The 20,642-nt window shown below is 48.2% G+C and overlaps 2 protein-coding genes and 1 long non-coding RNA gene across 3 annotated transcripts; 1 reads left to right on the top strand and 2 right to left on the bottom strand.

The window, feature by feature from the left end:
- Positions 1 to 6,076: 6,076 nt before the first annotated feature.
- On the bottom strand, positions 6,077 to 11,539 carry mydgf (myeloid-derived growth factor). Its single transcript, XM_060067849.1, has 6 exons — positions 11,306 to 11,539; positions 10,559 to 10,609; positions 10,331 to 10,392; positions 10,016 to 10,097; positions 8,820 to 8,892; positions 6,077 to 8,019 (listed from the first exon to the last, which is right to left on the bottom strand). Exons 1-6 carry the CDS (start codon positions 11,465 to 11,467, stop codon positions 7,940 to 7,942), a joined length of 510 nt encoding a protein of 169 aa, XP_059923832.1. The 5' UTR covers positions 11,468 to 11,539; the 3' UTR covers positions 6,077 to 7,939.
- Positions 6,696 to 9,495, top strand: LOC132469780 (uncharacterized). Its single transcript, XR_009528485.1, has 2 exons — positions 6,696 to 6,836; positions 9,346 to 9,495. It is a non-coding gene; the product is annotated as an uncharacterized LOC132469780 (long non-coding RNA).
- Positions 11,540 to 14,938: 3,399 nt separating the features above from the next.
- Positions 14,939 to 18,983, bottom strand: loxl5a (lysyl oxidase-like 5a). The gene is made up of 7 exons (XM_060067832.1): positions 17,903 to 18,983; positions 17,712 to 17,820; positions 17,258 to 17,389; positions 16,328 to 16,484; positions 16,086 to 16,181; positions 15,534 to 15,649; positions 14,939 to 15,387 (listed from the first exon to the last, which is right to left on the bottom strand). Exons 1-7 carry the CDS (start codon positions 18,819 to 18,821, stop codon positions 15,381 to 15,383), a joined length of 1,536 nt encoding a protein of 511 aa, XP_059923815.1. The 5' UTR covers positions 18,822 to 18,983; the 3' UTR covers positions 14,939 to 15,380.
- Between the last annotated feature and the right edge of the window lie 1,659 nt (positions 18,984 to 20,642).

Raw genomic sequence — 20,642 nt, 5'->3', positions numbered from 1 at the left:
CGCGTTCTCCTGCTGGATTAATTCCCCCACATGGAGCACCGTCGACGGGCAGCGAGGATTTAAGTCTGGCGTCGGCGGCGGCGGCCCGCACGAGAGAACCGGCGACTCCCCGGGTCAGAGGACCCCCGGCCGGACGGGACCAGCTCCCCGGGGCTCGGTTTAACCACCGGGGGTCCTCAAGGGGGACGTCCTCTCGAGGGAGCGTCCCGCTCACGCAGACGCGGGCTTCACCCGGACCCTGCCGGGCCGGAGGAAAGCCCAGACCCAAAGTCGGAGCTGGTGCAGAGCAGGGGACCCGAGCGGCCGTGGGTTCAGCCCATGGCCGCCGGAGCGGTGGACTCCGCCGGAGCTGCCGCTGCTTCTAATGAGCAGGGACAGCTCGAGGCAGGTGTCACCGCAAGGCTGTCCGCAGCCAGGTTAAACGGGTCGTGGTTCACTGGAGCAGGTCGTCGGAGCCCTGAGGAACGTGCAGCAGGAAATGAAAGAGGTGAGCGCCGACCGCGGGAGTCACTGTGTGTTTGGCGCGAGGGAGTGGGACGTGTATGAGACGGTGCGATTGTTGTAGTTCTTGGGTTAATTGAGGGTTAGTCGTTTTTCATCCACGTCAACAACCCGGGTTGACTGAGTGAAAAAAGGTGGGCAAAGTTTAAGCTTCCCTCCGGGGCTCGTCCCGCTGCTGTTGCTGTGTCTTTCACTTAATCTCCCCATTCTCTTCCATTCTTTCTTTCAATTTTCTTCTCTTTCCCTCTCTCTCTATCTGTCTCTCTCTCTGTATCTCTCTCTCTCTCTCTCTCTCTCTCTCTCTCTCTCTCTCTCTCTGTCTCTCTCTCTGTATCTCTCTCTCTCTCTCTCTCTCTCTCTCTCTCTCTCTCTCTCTCTCTCTCTCCCTCTCGCTCTCTCTCTCTCGCTCTCTCTTTCCCTCTCTCTCTCTCTTCTCTCTCTCTCTCTCTCTCTCTCTCCCTCTCTCTCTCTCTCTCCCTCTCGCTCTCTCTCTCTCGCTCTACTCTTCCCTCGCTCTCTCTCTCTCCTCGTCTCTCTCCCTCTCTCTCTCTCTCTCCTCTCGCTCTCTCTCTCTCGCTCTCTCTTTCCCTCGCCTCTCTCTCTCTCTCTCTCTCTCTTGCTCTTGGATCATTCTGCCTCTAACTCTTACTAATTCAGTCTCCCCGCCGTACGCGGATGTTGCTTCTGGCCCAGCTTGGTAGATCGCTGCCGTTATAATCCTTTTAGGGCTCAGCATCTCTGCAGCATTGTGTTCCTCATCCCGTAAAAGTGACACGTAAATCTCGGCTCCCCCCTCCCCTGGGCATGGGATATGCATCTACTGAGGCTGGCTAAGCTCTGGGAGCAGCCCCATCATCCGAGATATGGCGAGATATCGCCCGAGAGAAAAATAATGTGACACTGAATAAAAGTCAGTGCATGCAGTGTAAAGACGGAATCGGTCTTCATCTCTGATCTGAATCAGAATTTCCGTCACAACAAAGGAAGCACATCAAAGGAGGGTGGTGGGGGGAGAAAGGACGAGACTCACCGTCTCATAGATGAGCGGCACAACAACTGTCTGCCGTGGTTGGAGAAGAGAATGGAAAGAGTTGCAATTATCACACTCATAGAAACACCGAATTCAATAGAGACGGGGAAAAACTGGCACAAAAGACGGTGAATGATAATGCGAACACAGCCAGTCAGAGTGTGTTCCCTCATGCTTTTATTGCATTGATCTTCTCGCTGTAAACAACACAACAACATCAACAAGAATATGTTTTTTGACCTGAGGGGTCAGAACATGACTTTAATAAACACACAGGGGACAGACAGACGCTTTCATCTTTTATCGTTCCCAACGCTTGAAGTGCAGATGCAGCCACTTCAAAGTAACGTGAAATAACTTGCTCCAAATGCTACCTGACAAAAGCCACAATATAGGTTGTGTTTGACTTCAGTGGTGGAGCCAAACCTTAATGAATCCACTGTGGCAGGGACCTAGAATATATCCGTTCATGGAGAGTAGGTGGAGGGAACAATCAAACTGTTTCAGCAGCTTTACTTTTTCCAATCTCATATTTTTCAATCTCAAACAAACACACTTTTTGGATGTGTGCGGGTTTGTGTTTCCACCTGCATTTGTCATGCAATTGCTTTTGTATGCCGGTGTGCTTGTTTGTTTGTTTGATTGTGCCTGTGTGTGTGTGTGTGTGTGTGTGTGTGTGTGTGTGTGTGTGTGTGTGTGTGTGTGTGTGTGTGTGTGTGTGTGTGTGTGTGTGTGTGTGTGTGTGTGCGTGCGTGTGTGTGTGCACATGGTGGTGCTTTTGCATTGCAGTGCTGGTTTACATGGTCTGAACTCATAAAGCCTGTGTTCCTGCGCATGATGTATTATGTTGCTGTATATTTCCAGGAATAGAGGACTATCCAGCTTAATATATATCAAGCTCAACATGTTTTATGCATTCCACGTTTGTCCTCCTTTGGAAAATAGCGATTTTTTATGTCACAGCTAAATCTATGAACACAAAATTCAAAGTTGAAGTGGAAAATACAAATTACATTCTAACCTTTTGTGAATGTGGCATACGTTTATTTTTGGGGGGGGGATGAATAATATTTCAGTGGTACAGTTCGAATTTATTCGATTAAGTTGTTAAAAATATACAGAAAAGCACAATGCGTAATTTCTTTTCCTTTTGCAGTTAGCAAATATATCTGAAGAAGGCAATAGCAGTCACCGTTGCCTTCATGTCTTCCTTTGTGACTGACCGACATCATCGTCCTCCTCTCCGCCCCCCAGGTAGTGGAGCAGATTGACTATCTGACCTCCGCGATTGACCTGAACGCCCAGGAGGACGAAGGGAGGATGGAGGCGGGCAATGGAGGGGGAGGAGGAGGAGGAGGAGGAGGAGGAGGAGGAAGGGGCGATGTCCCCGGACCACCCAGTAACAGCAGCTCCAGCTCCACCTCTGCCTCCACCACCAGCGAGGTCACTGTGCTCTGCGTCCATCCGCCGAAGCTCTCCGAGCGGGAAGCGGAAGAGACACCAGGGGACACGGGAAGCACGCCGGTGTCCAGCTCCACCCTCAAAAGAGGGCGAAACCCGCGCAGCCACACAAACGATCCCCGGGAACGCCATTCCCCCACAGCCAGGCCCGCGCCGTGCGTCCAGACCACTGCGCGCCGTCTCTCGGAGAAGACCCCCGCCCCGCACAACGCCCGCACTGCGGGGTCTTCCCAGAGGCGGGGGGCGCCTCCGTCGTACGCCCACCTCGCCTCGCGCGCGTCGTCCCCAATCAACCGCGCGCTACAACCCCACCCGCCGCCTCAGCGACCCCCCTCGCAGCGCCTCGCTCCCTCCCCCCGCCACAGCGGCGGGCCCTCCCCCGCCCGCCCCCCCCACCCCCGGCCTGTCCCCGCTGCCGGTCAGCCCCGCCTCCCCCGCACCCTCCCTCCCCCTCCCGCACCCGTCTCCGGTCGCCGCGCGCGCCCTAAGTGGGTCATGTGAGAGCCCACTTAGCCGCCGCCGCCCATCTGCCAGTCCGGCCTCCCCGTCTCCGTCCCCGTCCCCGGCGCGCCCCCCCGCTCCCGGCGGCCCACCCGGGCTCTCTGAAACTCTGCCGGGGAGCACCGGCCGGGAGGGGGCGGAGAGCCAGGCGGGTCCGGGGGGCCGCGCCCGCCCGGCGACCCGGGAGAGCGGCGCCTTACCGGAGAGGACCGGGAAGCCCGCGGCGCCGGGACGGCGGGTAGGGGGCCGCCGGCCGCCCCCCTACCCGCACGCCGGCAGACTCTTTGAACGTGGGAGGAGGGCCAAGGACCCCCGCCAGGCGCCCCCGTACCCTGAGAAGAGAAGGCTGCTCTCGACCACAGTGTGAAGGCGACACAGCGGGAGGCAGGGGGAGGGGGGGGTGGAGGGAGGGAGGGGCAGCCGGGGCGGCTGATGGGATAAAAACACCCCCAAAAAAAGTCTGCCAACATTTTTTTCCCAAGCCACGGACTCGCAGAGAGGACGACTCAAGGCTGGCCAAGCTGAGCCCGGATCGAGTTTCCAGGCGGGAGGGTTTTGAAGAAGAAGAAGATGAAGAAGAAGCGACTTTGGGGGTGAGTATCTGGCAGCAGGGGAGGACCTGGCAATGGCCGACACCCTGCACTCCTTTTTGCGGCGGCGTTCTGTGGCCGAGCGGCGCAGGGTGTCGACATCTGCTTGGCTGTCCCGCCCAGTAATAAGAGCCCCTATACAGATGCTCAGTGTGCTCCTCTCTCAGTAGGACCTCTCGGACCCACGGGCTCCCGGGAGCGCCACAGAGTGCATACCTAAAAGCCACCAGATTTAATTATCTCACAATTACTCCCGTCGCTTCTGAGCACTTGCGCAAAACAAGACGAGACAAGATAATACGCTAATCTACACGGTGCTCCTATGCATGCGCCCACTTCAACCCCCTATATCTATCTATTCTCTCGGGGCGACGGGAGATAATTGCTCCCTCACATGGACGCGCGGTGTTGGAATAGGCAGCAAGGCAATTACTAACTCAGCTCGGCTTTTAGAGTTCAGAGGGGCGTACGCACGCACGTGCTCCGAGCGCGTTTGATAGAGGTGATGCTGTAAATGTATACGCAGAAGTTAACAAGGACGACCAAAAAAAGCGAAAGTTACACGCTACTCATGGGCATGACCGGGCCGGTGGTCTGATAGCTGTGGTGGCGGTATGGGTTGGAGGGGGGGCAGGGAGGGGGGGGGGGGGGGGGGGGGGCACGACAAGGGGCAGCTGGCTGGTAGCCAGAGCCTTCACAGGTCCCCTGGCGATAGAGAAATCCCATCTCCTTTTGCAGCCGCTACGTTTGACCCACCCAGTCACAGTCCCCATCTGTTCCCAAACCAAATGTCAGCACACAGGGCAGAGAAAACAGGAGGGGGTGGCTCGAGGTGGGCCGATGTTTTGAAGTGTGTGTGTGATTGTGTGTGTGTGTGTGTGTGTGTGTGTGTGTGTGTGTGTGGGGGGGGGGGGGGGGGGGGGGTAGGGGGGGTTGGTAGAGAGAGATAGCTTGGTGAGGAACAGAGTTGGAGGACGGTGGAACACAGAGAACAGAGCGGAGATAGAAGTAGGCCTGGGAATGATTACTGATGTTTACTGCAACAAATCAATGAGTCTTTTTCCTCAGGTGAACCTAGGCCCTCCCTCCCTAAGAAGATCAATTAGAGTCGTTTCTCACAGAGTTGGCACATTATACACTCTCCCAGGCTCGTCGAAGAATGTCCTTTGAACGAGAGGCTTTCATCTTCGGATGTCGTTGGTGGGGTTTTAGTTTAATCAATGCCTTATTAACACATGCCAATGCAGTTATGAACAAGTGTTTGGGACAAGGCCTGCGTGTTGTTGTTCCTGGAGGTCTTACCGGAGGGGGAAAGCAGACCTCCAGATGGTGAGTAATAATGATTCGAGGTTTAGACGACAGCCTCCAGCCGAAATATAGAGAGCTACTGTAGCACGGGGACTAATTACTACGACAATATATTTTTAATGTTGCGGCAGTGCGGAACGCGTTATAAGAAGAGCGGCTGTGATGTCTTTAAGCTCAATGTCGGCCGCTTTAGAGTCGGAGCTAATCAGATTCATGGATGCGGATTGATTGTCTCGTCTTTGTGCTTTTAGCTAGATTGTTCCCAGACTGCAGGTGGCAGGAACCTATCCCAGCCAACTAGGCACTGAACAAATGGAAACACCCAGTATCTTTGTTTATCTATATATAGTGCATCTGTACAGCCCTGCTAGTGCAAAGAGCCCAACATTGGGATCAACCAAAGTCCTCAAGTCACTTATACGCGGTAATGTTCCATTGTCACATATCCTATAGCGCTTGCGTCAAACCTTGTGAGACAAGCAGTGCTAATTTGAGGACACTGAAGATTAATTAACGTTGGCTGGCTCAACATGAAATGAATGAGTCCCTCTTGACTCTGTGGCGCTCTGAGCCCGAAAAGATCAGCTCCATACATTCCCATACACAGCGCCTGGATTTAGAAGATCTTCAAAAGCAAAGCCTTTTTCCCCGCTCCCCAGGAACCGAAAGGGAGACAATGGAAGCATTTTTTATCTCGCTAACCCATTTATTACAGGACATTTTCAGATAACAAAAGGACATTTCATTTACTTCCTGAAACCAATTCCATTTTTTTAAGGTTGATTCAATGCATATCAAGTACGGATGTGGTGCGGACCACTATAAATGTGCATTGCTCTTCTGAATATTTTGTGGGTAAACTTTTAACTTAGGTTTATACAGTTCATATTTTAACCAGACAAGAGAGCAAGGGGCATACATATTTTGTACACAGAATATATTATGCAGTGTCTGCCTGTTTCCTAGAAAATTCTTTGTTAGAGCTCAAATGTCACTTCAAATGTCACCTGTCCTCCCCTCTCTCTCTCCTTTCATGTTTTCTAACAATGCATTGGACGTTCAAGTCAGATCACAGTTGACACAACAAGGGACAAACATCCAGTCGATTTCAGTCAAGTGACAGCCCGCCTCTATTAAAACTGCCAACACATGTCGGTGTGAAAGGAACAACAAAGGAGAGAAAAAGGAAAAAAGAAAAAGACAGAAAACGTGTTTGCGGGATGCATTGGGGCCTAACTGTCATGTTGTGTCTTCCCCTTGTAACTCAGCATCCACTTCTGGCATTTCCTGTTGAGACCGTTGTGGGAGCATAATCTCTGACCGGGGGTGGTGGTGGCGGTGGGGAGGAAGTGATGTCACGCCGATCCAGCTGGAAGCTTTCTTCCCAAGCAGAGCAATCGCCTCAAGGCAGAGAACAGAGACTCCACGCCCTCGGAGAAGACACGGTACGACACACACGCACGCGTGCGCGCGCGCAAACTTCACGGGCATCAACCACATGCACCTCGCATGGATCAGGGTGGCTGATGGGATCAACGTGAGGGAGACGCAGGCGATTGGGTGCTCCTACTACGGCCTGGTAGTAAAAGGAGTTGGCTCTTCACAGATCGACACGAGTGGGTTATGAGGAGGGATTGAGTGAGTGAGTGTATACGGAGGGCATGGAGAGTTTATGATCTCCAGAGAGACAGCCCGGCCACGGCTGAATATCTTTCGGAGAGGATTACCGCTATTCTAAAAAAGGTTAAGTCTCTGAATGGGAGTGACCAGCTGGACTGATGAATACTAGCGGCGGTCTAATACTAGAGTGAGGGATCTGATCCAGATGAGAGAAAGAGAAAGAGAAAGAGAAAGAGAGAGAGAGAGAGAGAGAGAGAGAGAGAGAGAGAGAGAAGAACCTGGTGCTCTTCTTCAACAGCGGACTCATAATTCTTCAGCTCAAGAATCACCAGGGAACAGAGATGTTCTATGTTCTATACTATGAGTATGAGTATGACGGCCACATTGCAGATTAATACCCCTGCGAGATTAACATTTACAACAAAATTGGAATAATCCCTTGTACACTACAAGTTAAACAAAACAAACTCTGCGGCGATTACCGTCTCCCCTATGGATCAAAAGATTTACTCTATAAGCTTTGAGATTCAGTGGAAGGAAAAAGAAAAACGGAGCAAAACAAACACTTCATCTTAAGACAGGATGTTGTGTGTATTTAAAGACTAACGCTCATGCCAAAAGATAAAGCAAGTTACGTGCATTGCGTGAAAACATTCAATCTCCAAGGTAAACTAATTTCCTTCTGATTCTCAACACTAATTAACAACATGAAGACCCCATCCCGGTCCGATCTTTTGGCCCGTCAAGACATTTCAAAAGAGAGACAAAATCAATTCTGCTTTTACTATCCGTTATGAGAAGGCCGAGGCCTGGAAGAATTCAAAAGTCCCGGTGGCTCAGCGTGACCTGAGTCGAGCTAGAGCTTTGAAAGCTACGGCTCATCGCGTCGGGATGGGCCAATCACGGTCAGCTTAGAGAGTTCCAACAGCTACAGCTCGTCGTGTTTAGTTCGGCCAATCATGGTCAGCTTTGAGAGTTCTGCCCGGAACTTCCCGTCTGTGTGAGTCACTGGGGAAGAGAAAAAGGAAAAGAAAACAATGCTCCAGATCATATTTTTTAACAATTCAAACATGTTCATGGGAACTGAGGTGACTGATATCCTGATCCTCACATTGGTGAGGTTGACTTCTAGCTAATCAACTCAAGGATCCGAGGATCGGATGTTTGGAAGGAAGAGCTGCATTGTCTTGGGACGGCATGTGGCTATAGTAACCGCCAATTAATTTGGCGAAGGCCAGATACAAGTTATAGCGTGGCCATCGCGTAACCATAGCCGTGCGTAACCATAGCGTGGCCATAGCATAACAACGTCAAAAGATATTTCTATATTTGTCAACGGTATAGTTCTTAGTTTTGTCTCCACATACTTCTCGCCATTCATCTACTTTGACAAGAACTTGGCCGTTTACAAGTCAATTGTGGCAGCTAGAAGGGGGGTCTGGACACAACGACTCCCCCAGGACCTCAATGCTATTGTGACCGAGTAGTGGCACAGGAAAAGAGCACATTGTAAAGAACATGGGTGCAACAACACGCGTCGGAAAACAACAGGAGCACAGGGATAAACACCCACACACATCTGGCCTGTAGAGTATGTATGCCCCGATGGTAAACAATCACGGAAAGAACTGAAACAAAGGAGAGCGAGAGCGCGCGCGAGAGCAAGAGCACGAGAGAGAGAGAGAGCAAGAGAGAGAGAGCACGAGAGAGAGAGAGAGCACGAGAGAGAGAGAGAGCACGAGAGAGAGAGAGAGAGAGAGAGAGAGAGAGAGACCGCCATGAGGAGTAGCAGCCTGAAGCGCCCGTACCCGTGGAGTCTCCCACGGTGAACTCCTCCGGCTTCAAAGCTACGTCCCTCTGGCCACCCTCGGACGTCTGGGACTGGAGGTGCCGCCGGGAGGAGGAGGAAGAAGGGGCGAAGAGGACATTCAAAGAAAAGAACAGGAGAGATATGGGGAAATAAATAAATACATATACATACACCTTAATATAAAAACCCAAAGTCAGATAACAGGATGAGAGGAGGCACTGGGAGAAAACAATTTCATTGCAGCAGACGCGCCAGGGGGGGTTGTGTGTGTGTGTGTGTGTGTGTGTGTGTGTGTGTGTGTGTGTGTGTGTGTGTGTGTGTGTGTGTGTGTGTGTGTGTGTGTGTGTGCGCGTGTGCGTGTGTGAGTGCGTGTGTGTGTGTGTGTTAACAAGGTCAAGGAGATCCCACGTCACCAGGGCTCACACACATGCACACACGTGCGCAAATGCACACACTCACACACAGTTATGTGGGTCCATCATTTATGGTGGTTTGTGTTTTATGTTTATTTGTCTTCCTTGCAGGGGACAAGGTCGACCTAGGAGGAGGGGAACAGAGGACAACTGGAAGGGTGGAGGAGGAGGAGGAGAAGAAGGAGGGCAAGAGGACGGGTGGTGCTCTGACTAATGGCTGGGCATCAGTTTATGTGCCATAATAAAAACTGTGAAAACTAATTGGGTGCGGTGCTTTTTACACATTAGGTTGTTTGTGCAGAGCTAGACGGGGCAATATAAAGTAATGTTTTGTCATCATCATAATCATCCGTACACCGTAAAGCATCGTGATCCTCTGCTTTTCAGCAAAGGACATTGAACTGTTGTACATCACTCATCGCATCAAAAATAGCAACCTATTTAGTGATTATGCTACTCAAAGGCACTATCGACCCTGCAGCCAGCTATGGGGAGGGAGAAACAAGCAGGAGGTTCTGAAATGAAAACATAGTATACTCCGTAACATAGTATAATTCGGTTACTCTGAACTGAGTGGGCGGCTGTCTACAGATTGCCATCGTTTTCATTGAAATTCTGCTGGTTTCGGGCGTGGCCAGTGAGCCAAACATTAGCATATTCAACATGTCCTCTTGACTGGGATCCCTGGCAACACGGCGGGAGCGGCAGTAGGGGATTACTTGTGAAGATAAAATGCTGCATTTCGATACACGGCCCGAGCGGACTTGGCATGGGTACTTACATATGCGTTGGCATATTCGATCTTGGCTCCCTTCAGCTCGGCTTTGAACTGGGTGAAGAACAGGTAGGACTTGCCCTGGGGCCTGGGGAGAGACACGCGTGGCTGTCAGTCATCAGCAACACAATCTCTACTCACTTATCCCCTTACTGCGTCGTGCGTCATTGACTGTTTCTTCCTAACTGCGACCACCAATACTGCCAATGCTGTATTACATTAAGTGGCGTTGAACATGAAGTTCTTGAACTGATCAGCATGGGAATTGTCCCCTATAGCTGTATGGTAAGTGTGCATGTGGGGAACTTCACTTTGGCTTACCTCCATATGGAGCAGGAGAACAGTTTATCGTCATCGCTCAAGCCGATACTCATGAGCCATTGCTGTGGGGGCGCGCGCGCACACACACACACACACACACACACACACACACACACACACACACACACACACACACACACACACACACACAGTGTAAGTAAGTCACATTCAACCTGAGACACATTCTACGGGATATGTGAAAAAGAAAGAGCAGAACTAGATATTCACCTCATTGGTTCCCCCTTGTGAGGCATAAGTGAATGAGCATTCGTGATCCCGCTGAAACACAAAAGAAACATATGTGAACCGGTTAATACAAGATAAAAAACGTTAGATTTATGAATAATAATTTTCTAAATGTAATTCAATATTATTTCAAACAAGAAATTGTCTAAGATCTTGGTAGTCGGCTTGATAGATGCAAAATATATATTTAACTAAAAATGAAAGATTTAAAATGTTAGCATATTGAAATTCACATTATTATTTTTCATTAAAGAATAATGCACATATACACATATTACACGGCACACATAGCAACATTCTTTGTGGTTTACAACTGTGTTTACAAATTGCGGTCCTCAACCAATCAATGAGAGCCTTGTGGCAGAGGCACAACGTGTCAGCCTCTCAGAGGCTCAGTCCTCGTCATCACTATGCGCCTGCAACTTATTCAAAGCTACTGGGCCAAATCCAGTCTATTAAGTAGTTTTTAGGTTATCAATAACCCTGCACAATAGTGATAGCTGTTTTTAATAAATATAGACACACATGCGTACCAAAAAACACAGGTAAAATCATTCAAGGTTAATCTGTAAACCCCCTTATAAAATGACATGCGTAGTCAATATACATTTGCATCTTGGCAAATAGATTACAGCATTAGGTTGTAAGTATCCCTAAATGTGTAAATTAAAAATATTTTTTTTTAATTCTAAATAGCAAAAACGAATAAGTGTTGCTTAGCCTACTCACAATGGTCTCAGAGAATGTGTGCTGCACACCTCCGGGTTTAACGTTAAACTCCACCGTTTTGGTTCCATCCGGGGAAGCACTTGCTGCACACAAATCGGCGATTAGGACGACGACAAAAAAGTTAGCAAAATGCATAACGCTACAGTAAATTACACGAGCCATTCTTTCACTGCTTCCTCTGTTATTTGACACTGGGGTGCCGTTCCTCTGTCGCCTGTGTGTGGCGTCACACAAGGAAGGGTTTGAATCAATGAAAACGTCTCTCACTTTTTGTAGTTGACAATTTTCAATTATAAAATATAGCACTTTAATATACAAGTAGGCCTACGAGTCATCTTGAAAGAGTCATAATGTAAGTTAAGCCCTACGATCATGGTTTTAACGATGCAACGATTAAATCTGTCCAGGAGATGTCACTGTCGTCAACAGATCGCACTACAGAATCAACTGTTCATTCACAGATATTGTTCAGATAAATTACAAATGTAAAAAACTCAGGTAAAAACTATTATATTTAGATATAAACACAATAAGATATTAACATAACTAATAGACAATATAATGCAATTTAATAGTAAATAAGCTCGATTTGCTTAAAAATATATAGTATCACTTATAGCTTCTTCTTTTTTTTTTTTCGGTAAACACAGGTCTACGAAGTCAACAATTTATCCAGTTTTTTAGCCAATTTAGCTACCCGAGCGCACCATCTCACCGTAGTTGTCTAATTTTGGACTTTTGATACATTAACACACTGTGCATTTGTACAACACTGACTTTCTTTGTAACCAAAAGCCACTCATTTTCTATGTTATTGTTAATCTAAGACAAAATAGTCTTCATATTTTAATAAATGCACAACCATTTGCCAAATCCCAATTACATACAATGGCCTGTTACTCATAATTAAAAACATCTTGTCCTCTGCTTTACCTTAACATGTTACCAAGTACTTTCATTTATGTAGTATTCTGTCTGTATGTAGCAATCTGTCTGTCTCCCTGTCTAAGGCCTCATGTGTCTCTTGGGCTATACAGGGCTTTGTTTGTGGAGGGTGAAACAAACTAAAGCAAAACAAATACATGTCTGGAAAAAGAGAGATGGGAAACGTAGCAGACAGACACACATGTGTTAAAAACCCTTAAAACAACGTCAGCAGAACCGTACTCAAACACAAATGGACGTACCCTCACCCCATCTCCGCCTTCCTTCCATAGTCTCTGCTACTCTTCTCCTCCACCTCCTCCTCCACCTCCTCCTCCACCCCAGGCTATCTCATGCCCAACCCACTCCATCCACTAAATAATAGAATAACAGGATTTTCCATGTCCCCAAATTCACTCTATGATCCACTGTCTGTGTTTGTTGTTTACAGGAGCAGCCGCAGCAGGGGAAGCGTGGCCTTCTGGGTCATAAGGCACAGCCCACCGTCGTCTGCTTTAAAAGAGGAAACAGGTAATGAAAATCAGGGACCTCGTCCTCGTGTCCTGCACAGGTAAACACCACCTCTTCCAACACACCAGTGCACTCGGCTTGTTGTCGGCTCTTAAAAAACCAATACGTTTGGGAAACCACGCAGAAAATAACACATTTATATTTAGTTGGATATTTTTCCACATTATTCCACACTCAAGTCATGTTTGCATAGCACAGGCCTTTGCACCGGGCGCCTGATAATCTGTCGTCGTAACCGACAGTGGGGCTAGAGTCTGAGTCGAAAACGGGGCAGCTTTAGCCTGCGGTGATGCTGAAGTCAGCGGTCTACCTCCACCGGGTCCGTTTCACGCTGTCGTCGTAACTGTGGAATTTCTCTAGCCCCCGCCATTTAAAGTGGGGGGCGGACAGGCTGCCCACACCGCGGCCGTGCACGCCTTGGAGGATGCGCTGAGCAAACACCAGCGGTACGGCGGGTTGTCTCGTCGTGACCCCCTGTCACATTTGATTTCCCCATCGGCGGGCGTGACCCCAAGACCCGAGACGGCGAGGGTGTGTGCTCTTAGCAGAACACCCATGTTGGAATACAAGCCTTACTCCTATGTCCCGGGTCCAGAGGTGGTCGAGGGCTGGGTGGTTGTATTACGCGCTACCTCGATGTAACTTTGAATTACCCAGAGACTTATTCTTTTAATATTTAGTGGATGTCTTTCATTATTAACGTTGCGCCGACTGACCCCCTACTGAGGTGCACAGTAGGCCTATCCACAAATAAAAGCAGAGTCATGTTAACGCATCCTGTTCTAACTTTAACTTGCATCAATCCACAATGACTCGACACCAAAGGTCCATGCCCACGTTGAGAGTGATTTTAGCTGACCCTCTCAACGCATGGGTGTAGAAGTAGTACTGGGTTCGATCCCCGATGTCTGAAGCCTACCTATGGGCGTCCTTGAACAAGATTCTCTGACCCCTACTTGCTCCTTACTGACTGAATACACTGAACGGGCTCTGGATAAAAAAGGCCCTGCTAATGATGGTATCTGCTTATTAATAATAGTGGAGGGCTGAATAAGGAATTTCACCTCTCCCCCTGGTCATATTTACCAAGACTTAATGTCAATACGCTTGCCTTGCCCAACAAGAAATAGGCCTGTTCCATCCTTTTAGGCCTTTTATGAATTGCAGATATAATCATCTTTCTGTTTACTTGCATGTTTCCAGACTTCCAGTGAGCCAGAGTACAGTTGACCCAGAGTAGACAGTATGTCAATAGGAGTTCCTAGACACCCTCACACGGACATGATCTCGTTTCCAACGTTGCCCCGCTGAACCCATCGGGCTCATGGATCCTCCTCAAGACACTATTGACTCTTCCCCCAGACTTTTTCCCCCATAGTGACTTTATAGTGAATCTTTGTCGATAACTTCCGTTAATGAGTAAGAAGGATTGCTAAAGGATGCCTTCAGATAAGCGGCGAACACCAGGGATCGATTCTAGAACATTTCAGCCAAAACAAGATAGTATCCTGCCCCCAAAAGCTGTAAAACATCCCTACTTCCTCTTCTCCATCACAGGCTTCACAGGCCTCCTCATTATTCTGTCCGTTCTAGCGTGTTGCGGCTGGATGCCTGGCATCTCGCAGTGACTACTACTGAATGCCTGGACTCTTTTCACGGTTAAGCGGCCAGCGCCCCATCACCGATTTAAATAATTTGCCTGTATGTATGTATGTATGTATGTATGTACATCAATTATGGCACCCATTACACTCCTGATTTTCTTGCCCTCTTGGGGGCTAGGCTCAGGGGGGTATCATAAATGTATGGCCTGTTAAGCCCTTTGAGACTGTACCTGTGATTCAGGGCTATACATATCAAATTGAATTCAGTTAAGTGCCACCATTTAGCGCAATCCTCTGTGGTTCAGTGTGTTATCGTTAATCATTTTGAAATGTATTCCTCCACTCCTTGGCCAATCGAGTGACCCAGGGTTTCTCGATATACACCGAACAACGTCAGCGTGGGCCCAAGTTTTAATGACATTGTCTTGTAAAATATTTGCTTGAATAATCTTGTCAGTAGAGCCCGTTGGGAATGATCTGCCTCATTAAACGGTGTGTAATGAACCGAACGTTAGGTGCTTCAGAGTTAAAGTATTTTTGAATAGACCCAGAACTCACTCATTAGAAACTTTATTATAAAATGCAATCACATAAATGGTATTATAAAACACCACCATAAACTTTATTCATAAAAAACATCATGTAAACCTGATTAAATAGTACAATCGTGTTACCTTTATTATAACAGACAATAAACTTTATTATAAAATTCAATAGTAGAAAATCCTTCCATAAACAAACACCTTGTATTTAAATAACTGTTTTTATTGGGCCAGCATTGTGCTAGAGGTGCAAGGCTACTCTAGAGAATGGGAACAATAATATGAACTATATAACTGCCCACATGCAAATATGTAGGATACAGTTTTCACACACACACACACACACACACAGCTCACCTAAAAGTATCAGGTGAAATTGATTTATGGACAAACTCTAAAAAAAGATTATAACATTATATAGTATGGCTATATTGGTTGTAGTTTTCGTTTCTTTTTGTAGTCCAGTACTCTGCTTTAGCTCCTAAAAAAAACAAGAACACAAAAAACATGTATTACATCTTTAGAAGTTAAAGGATGATTCTGTAAACGGTAGTAAATACAGTACATCCATGTTGTCTTCATAATAAAATGGCCTATAAAAAACACCACCTCAGATACGAGACTCACACAGAGATTCTGCAGTTGCGCGTCTGGACGAAGGTGCCAGTGTATCTGATGTCACATCGCACCACGTTGTTGGAGAAGTCCTGCTCCGGGATCAGCTGAGATGGGTTCACCGTGACCTGGGGGAGAGATATACGTAGAGAGCGGAACTCACTTAAATAACAGACAAGGCTGAAGGACACACAATGCTGCTTCTCTTGAGGGTCCAGTGCCTTGTGTGGCTTAGGCGACCAGAAAAGAGGGCATGAGTGGTGATTAGGGCGGGGGTACTAGCCAGCCGAAAAGGTTCTGGGCCCAATGTACGTGGATCCCCCTGTAGGCCTCCTTAGGCAGGCTGCTAAACCTCTTTTCATTCATGACATGCATCTAAATAGATTTACTGTTAGTCGATTTGGATCAAATCTTCTGCTCAATGACGGATTGAAGATAATTTGAAACAATTAAATATAAAATAATTCAATGCACTTGAAATGATATATATTTGTATACTAATTTGTATCCTTTAGGCGGGACATTGTATATCCTCCCACAGCAGTTGAGCTGCTGAACCGCTACCTTGAGTATGTAGTTCCCGGGGACCACATCTGTGATGTCGATCCACTGGCAGTCGATGCTGGCGTGGTAGGTGTCATAGCAGCCTGGGCTGAGCCCCTGAGCAGAAACACACAGGCAAGCGTCAAAATACCTCTAGATGAGCAATCAAGAGCGACGTTCAATACGGCGCCTGCTGTATGAACCACTGTGGTCCATCGGGCGGCGGGGGGGGTAAACCGCCGTCCTCCTCCTCGGAGACGGACCTGCGTGTGAGCCGTGCAGGCGTAGCGACGCCGCACTCCCGGGTCACAGGAAGTGTCCTCCAGGCAGAAGCTGGCCTTGTGCCCCTCGGCCACCTTCCTCCCCGTGCTGACGTCGAGAAGGTCGTAGTTACTGAGGGCCTCCATGCTGTGATAGTGTCTAGAGAGAGAGAGAGAGAGAGAGAGAGAGAGAGAGAGAGGGGGAGAGAGAGAGAGAGAGAGGGGGGGGGGGAGAGAGAGAGAGAGAGAGAGAGAGAGAGAGAGAGGGAGAGAGAGAGGGGGAGAGAGAGGGGGAGAGAGAGAGAGAGAGAGAGAGAGAGAGAGAGGGAGAGAGAGAGAGAGAGGGAGAGAGAGAGGGGGAGAGAGAGAGAGAGAGAGAGGGGGAGAGAGAGAGAGAGAGGGGGAGAGAGAGAGAGAGAGAGAGAGAGAGGGGGAGAGAGAGAGAGAAGAAAATTGAAAGAAAGAATGGAAGAGAATGGGGGAGATTAAGTGAAAGACACAGCAACAGCAGCGCGACGAGCCCCGGAGGGAAGCTTAAACTTGAGAGAGAGAGAGTTTAATTAGAGTGTTTAACGTTGCTTACCAAACCAATAAGATCTTAAATGTTTGAAAATGATGATTGAATTACTCTTTGCTTATGATTATCATGTGGGACAACCCCGTGGTTAATGTTTGTTGTTGGTGCGATCGGATAGTTCTATAGGTTGGATATGTCTGTGGAAGGTACCTGCCTACTGCTATCTCCCCGACACACTGTATAAAGAGGACACTTCACGGCTCTTCCGCTTTCATGCTTGCCTACATTTTGAAATCAGTGCAGAAGCTGTGGCTTCAAACCTAACCCTTACAGGCTGCATCTCATAGGGTTATGGCTGCATGGACCTCAACTCAATGTTTGCTTTGTGGTGAAATCTGGCCTGATATGACTCTCACTGGTGACAGCTGTGCCACTCCCACTCGTGTCTGGGCTTGGCGGGCAGGAAGTCAGCGGTTCCCTGGTTCTTCACCCTCTGAGGAAAGCGCAGCAGAACCCTGTAGTCCAGGTCACTCGCTCGGTGCGCTGATCTGCAGGAAGGTGCACAGCAACACACAAGAGGAAACAATTGGAGACGGGGTGTACATAGATACAAAGTTATAATGCAGGGTGGATGAACTACATACAACAGTGAGCTGTTTTTGGAAACGTGGCTCTGTGGAAATGCCCGGGGGGAAGCAAACAAAGTGGCAGCGTGTGTGTGTGTGTGTGTGTGTGTGTGTGTGTGTGTGTGTGTGTGTGTGTGTGTGTGTGTGTGTGTGTGTGTGTGTGTGTGTGTGTGTGTGTGTGTGTGTGTGTGTGTGTGTGTGTGTGTGTGTGTGTGTGTGTGTGTGTGTGAGAGAGAGAGAGTACCTGGTGAGGCAGCCCTCCTCCGCGGCACAGCGTAAAGCGTACATCTGCACTCTTTGAATGTAGGAGGCAGCTTGGATGTAATAGGGGTCAGGAACCAGGTCCGGTAGACCTGAGCACAATTCAATGAAAAAAACGAATCGAACAAAACAATCATGTGGTAGGCCATCGTATCCAGAATAACGAACGCTCACCATTACGGAAGAACCGGGTGACATGGCCCGTTCCCGTTGGATGGCGCGCGGCTGAGCGGCTCCTACCGGCAGGCGGCTGGACACCGTAGTAAACAGAGTTTCTGAAATTGCCACGTGGGTCTATTTCATGGGTACCCACGTTGTCTGAGGTTGGTACTGCTTCTGGGTGTACACCAGCAACGTGCGTCTCTATCGCGTTATCAGATAGAGGTGTCGGGGAAATGCCAGACTCCGGTATACCTCTGCGTAATGCGTGCGCTCTCGACAAGTTGCCAACGACTCCTGTGCGCAACTTCTGAATACCTGGTCCACCATCACTATCCGTCCGTCCCGCTTCGGTGTGTGTGGGTGCAATGGTTCCTGGGTTCTCCAACAGGTCTGTCAAATTGGTGCCAAGCGTGGCTGGTAATCGTGATGGCGACGCGGTGGGGGTTTGCGTTCGAACCGGCACGCTGCTACTATCGTCTCCGGTGACACCTCGTCCCCATGGTACCCCAACACCCGAGTATTCAATCGCAGGAGAGGGCTGTGGTCCGTTGCCCGTTTCTCTTGTGGGTGTGATGCCGGCTGGGTGCTGACTTCTTGGGTCAGTTGCAGGTAAATAGTGTGCCGCTTCGGCGCCAAGAACCAACGAGACCATTTGACCCCTGTGCCTCCTGGGTGATCTGGCGACTACATTGGGGTGGCGCAGTCGGCTTGCCCCCCCGTTGCTTGTCAGGAGAAGCCGAGTCTGTCTCCTTCGCTGGACGGGTGAGAGGTACTCGGTTCCTGTGCTCAGTAAACTGAAAACCCGTCCGTTGTTTTCCCACTCGATTTTGTGTCTCCAGGGTCCAACAGGCGCGCGTAAATCCTGCTGTCCATTGCCTAAGTGCACCATGGTTTTAAGGACGCATATCAACAGAACAGAAAGCATCTCCATCTCCCTCGCTTAAACGTTTCGGTGTTTCAGTGATATTATGAAAATGCCTTATGAAAAGCATCAACATTTAATAAGCCTGACACTGACTATAGTTCAGAACCCGAGCCTCCTCTGGGGATAAGAAGCCAATGGAAGGGACTTAATTCCGGCCCGCTCTCACCCTACTCACGCACCTGCGCACTGCCACGCCCTAGCTGGCAGTGTATGTGGGTGGTTGGGTGTTCTGGCCAAAAAGTTAAAAGGATAGAGAAACCACGCATGATCATTCAGGACTATGACTTAAATCCGATCCAAGAGCAGGGGCTTCTTTTGTTTGGTTAAAGGCCTTTACTGATGAGGTTATTGATCGCCAATTAGCTAACATTACCTGCCTATTACCTGATAATTGTTAAATAATCAAAATAGAGAGGCAAATGAAAATATGAATATATGCTAATTATATATAAAACCATAGGCCTTGAGCCTACACTATACGGTCCAGGGTGGTTTATTTGCTTAATTGCATTGACCCAATGGCCCTCTGTAGGGTGCCAGTTCGAATATGAATCATAAAAAGATCAAAAGAAAACTTGCACATCCATGAGAAATGCATAGCAGAAGGAGAAGCGTTACCACGGATGGCCACGCGGGGGCAGTCGTGGCCTATGAAAGTCAACGAAGCGCTTCGAAGGACGCAAGACTCTAGATATCTAAACCCACATTGTTCAAATTCGTCGGAATAAAGCAAACAGTCCACCCAACTGCGTATGGGAAGATATTTGACCTATTTTCAATGGTTGCCTACAGCTGCCCGGACCTTGCCCATATATGGATGGTGTCAAAGTGTCACACAAGCCGTTTCATGTCTGGGTTTAGAGATCTCATGACTGTACACTGTGGGCTGTGTCGTCACTAGCCTCATGTTGCAGTACGATGCGGGCCTCGAGTGCAATAAAAGGGAGGCACCTGGCTAACCTTTAAAAATCGAATAACGATATCAATGTGAATAACGATAGAAATTGTTTAAAGTTGGACCTTAATTTTCCCTTGGAACTTAACTAATTACATTCAATATTTTGTATAACATATTATAAAATATAAAAATATATTTTCCTTTTAAAATCAAAAAATACTATTTAAAAAATGTCTATTGGCCAAGTCGTTTGGTGAATACAAAGTGACTGATGTTATCTTTTAGTTAGCACAAAGATTGCATAAGGTCGTGTAAAAAAAAGCCTCAACACAAGCCATCAGGTCTCTAACGAAGACACCACCTACACTGGAAACACAGAGATCAATTAATTACCTCAGATCAGCCTCAGATGTCAGTTGAAAGACGGGTCACACACAGATCATACACATGACACATGTGTATGATCCATTCAAAGGGTTGTTGCATACCGAATTCCCCTAAAGCAATTGTTGGTGCTTGGCACTTGGTTCTATGAACATCCTTACTGTACTAACAGCGATATATTGTTTTTCTTTCTTCTGACAAATGTGTGTCGCTTTGGATTAAAGCATCTGCTAAATGCCCTAAATGTAAATGTAAACAATTAATGATAGACTACAAGAGGAAGGCCTAGTCCATCATTTATTTTTTTAACCCAAAGCACAAGCCAATATGATGGGAAACATAGATAGAGAAACGCTTATATAATGGTCATACCGATGACATAAAGGCCTCATCATTGGTCCCTTTTATCAATAACTTCTCAGTTATTTTCCTGCTGCTGCTAGGATGTGTGCTGGGTATGCAGGCCGCTTTCCTGACCGCTGGGACATTAGTGAGGACAGAGCTGTTGGCTGTACCACAAGCAGACATCACTACCAGGGGATGAG

This window comes from Gadus macrocephalus, chromosome 12 (genome assembly GCF_031168955.1).
Source record: "Gadus macrocephalus chromosome 12, ASM3116895v1".
Classification (NCBI taxonomy): domain Eukaryota; kingdom Metazoa; phylum Chordata; class Actinopteri; order Gadiformes; family Gadidae; genus Gadus; species Gadus macrocephalus.
Note: the sequence above shows the minus strand (reverse complement) of the source record. Positions and strands in the feature narration are given on the sequence as shown.

Coding starts and splice junctions, on each gene's coding strand:
- mydgf (XM_060067849.1), bottom strand. CDS start 11,467: ATGGCTCGTGTAATTTACTGTAGCGTTATGCATTTTGCTAACTTTTTT. Junction 10,610..11,305: donor ACACATTCTCTGAGACCATT/GTGAGTAGGCTA, acceptor TTTGTGTTTCAG/CGGGATCACGAATGCTCATT. Junction 10,098..10,330: donor TTCTCCTGCTCCATATGGAG/GTAAGCCAAAGT, acceptor GTCTCTCCCCAG/GCCCCAGGGCAAGTCCTACC.
- loxl5a (XM_060067832.1), bottom strand. CDS start 18,821: ATGGAGATGCTTTCTGTTCTGTTGATATGCGTCCTTAAAACCATGGTG. Junction 16,485..17,257: donor GAGTGGCACAGCTGTCACCA/GTGAGAGTCATA, acceptor CTCTCTCTCTAG/ACACTATCACAGCATGGAGG. Junction 15,650..16,085: donor CCGGGAACTACATACTCAAG/GTAGCGGTTCAG, acceptor TCTCTCCCCCAG/GTCACGGTGAACCCATCTCA.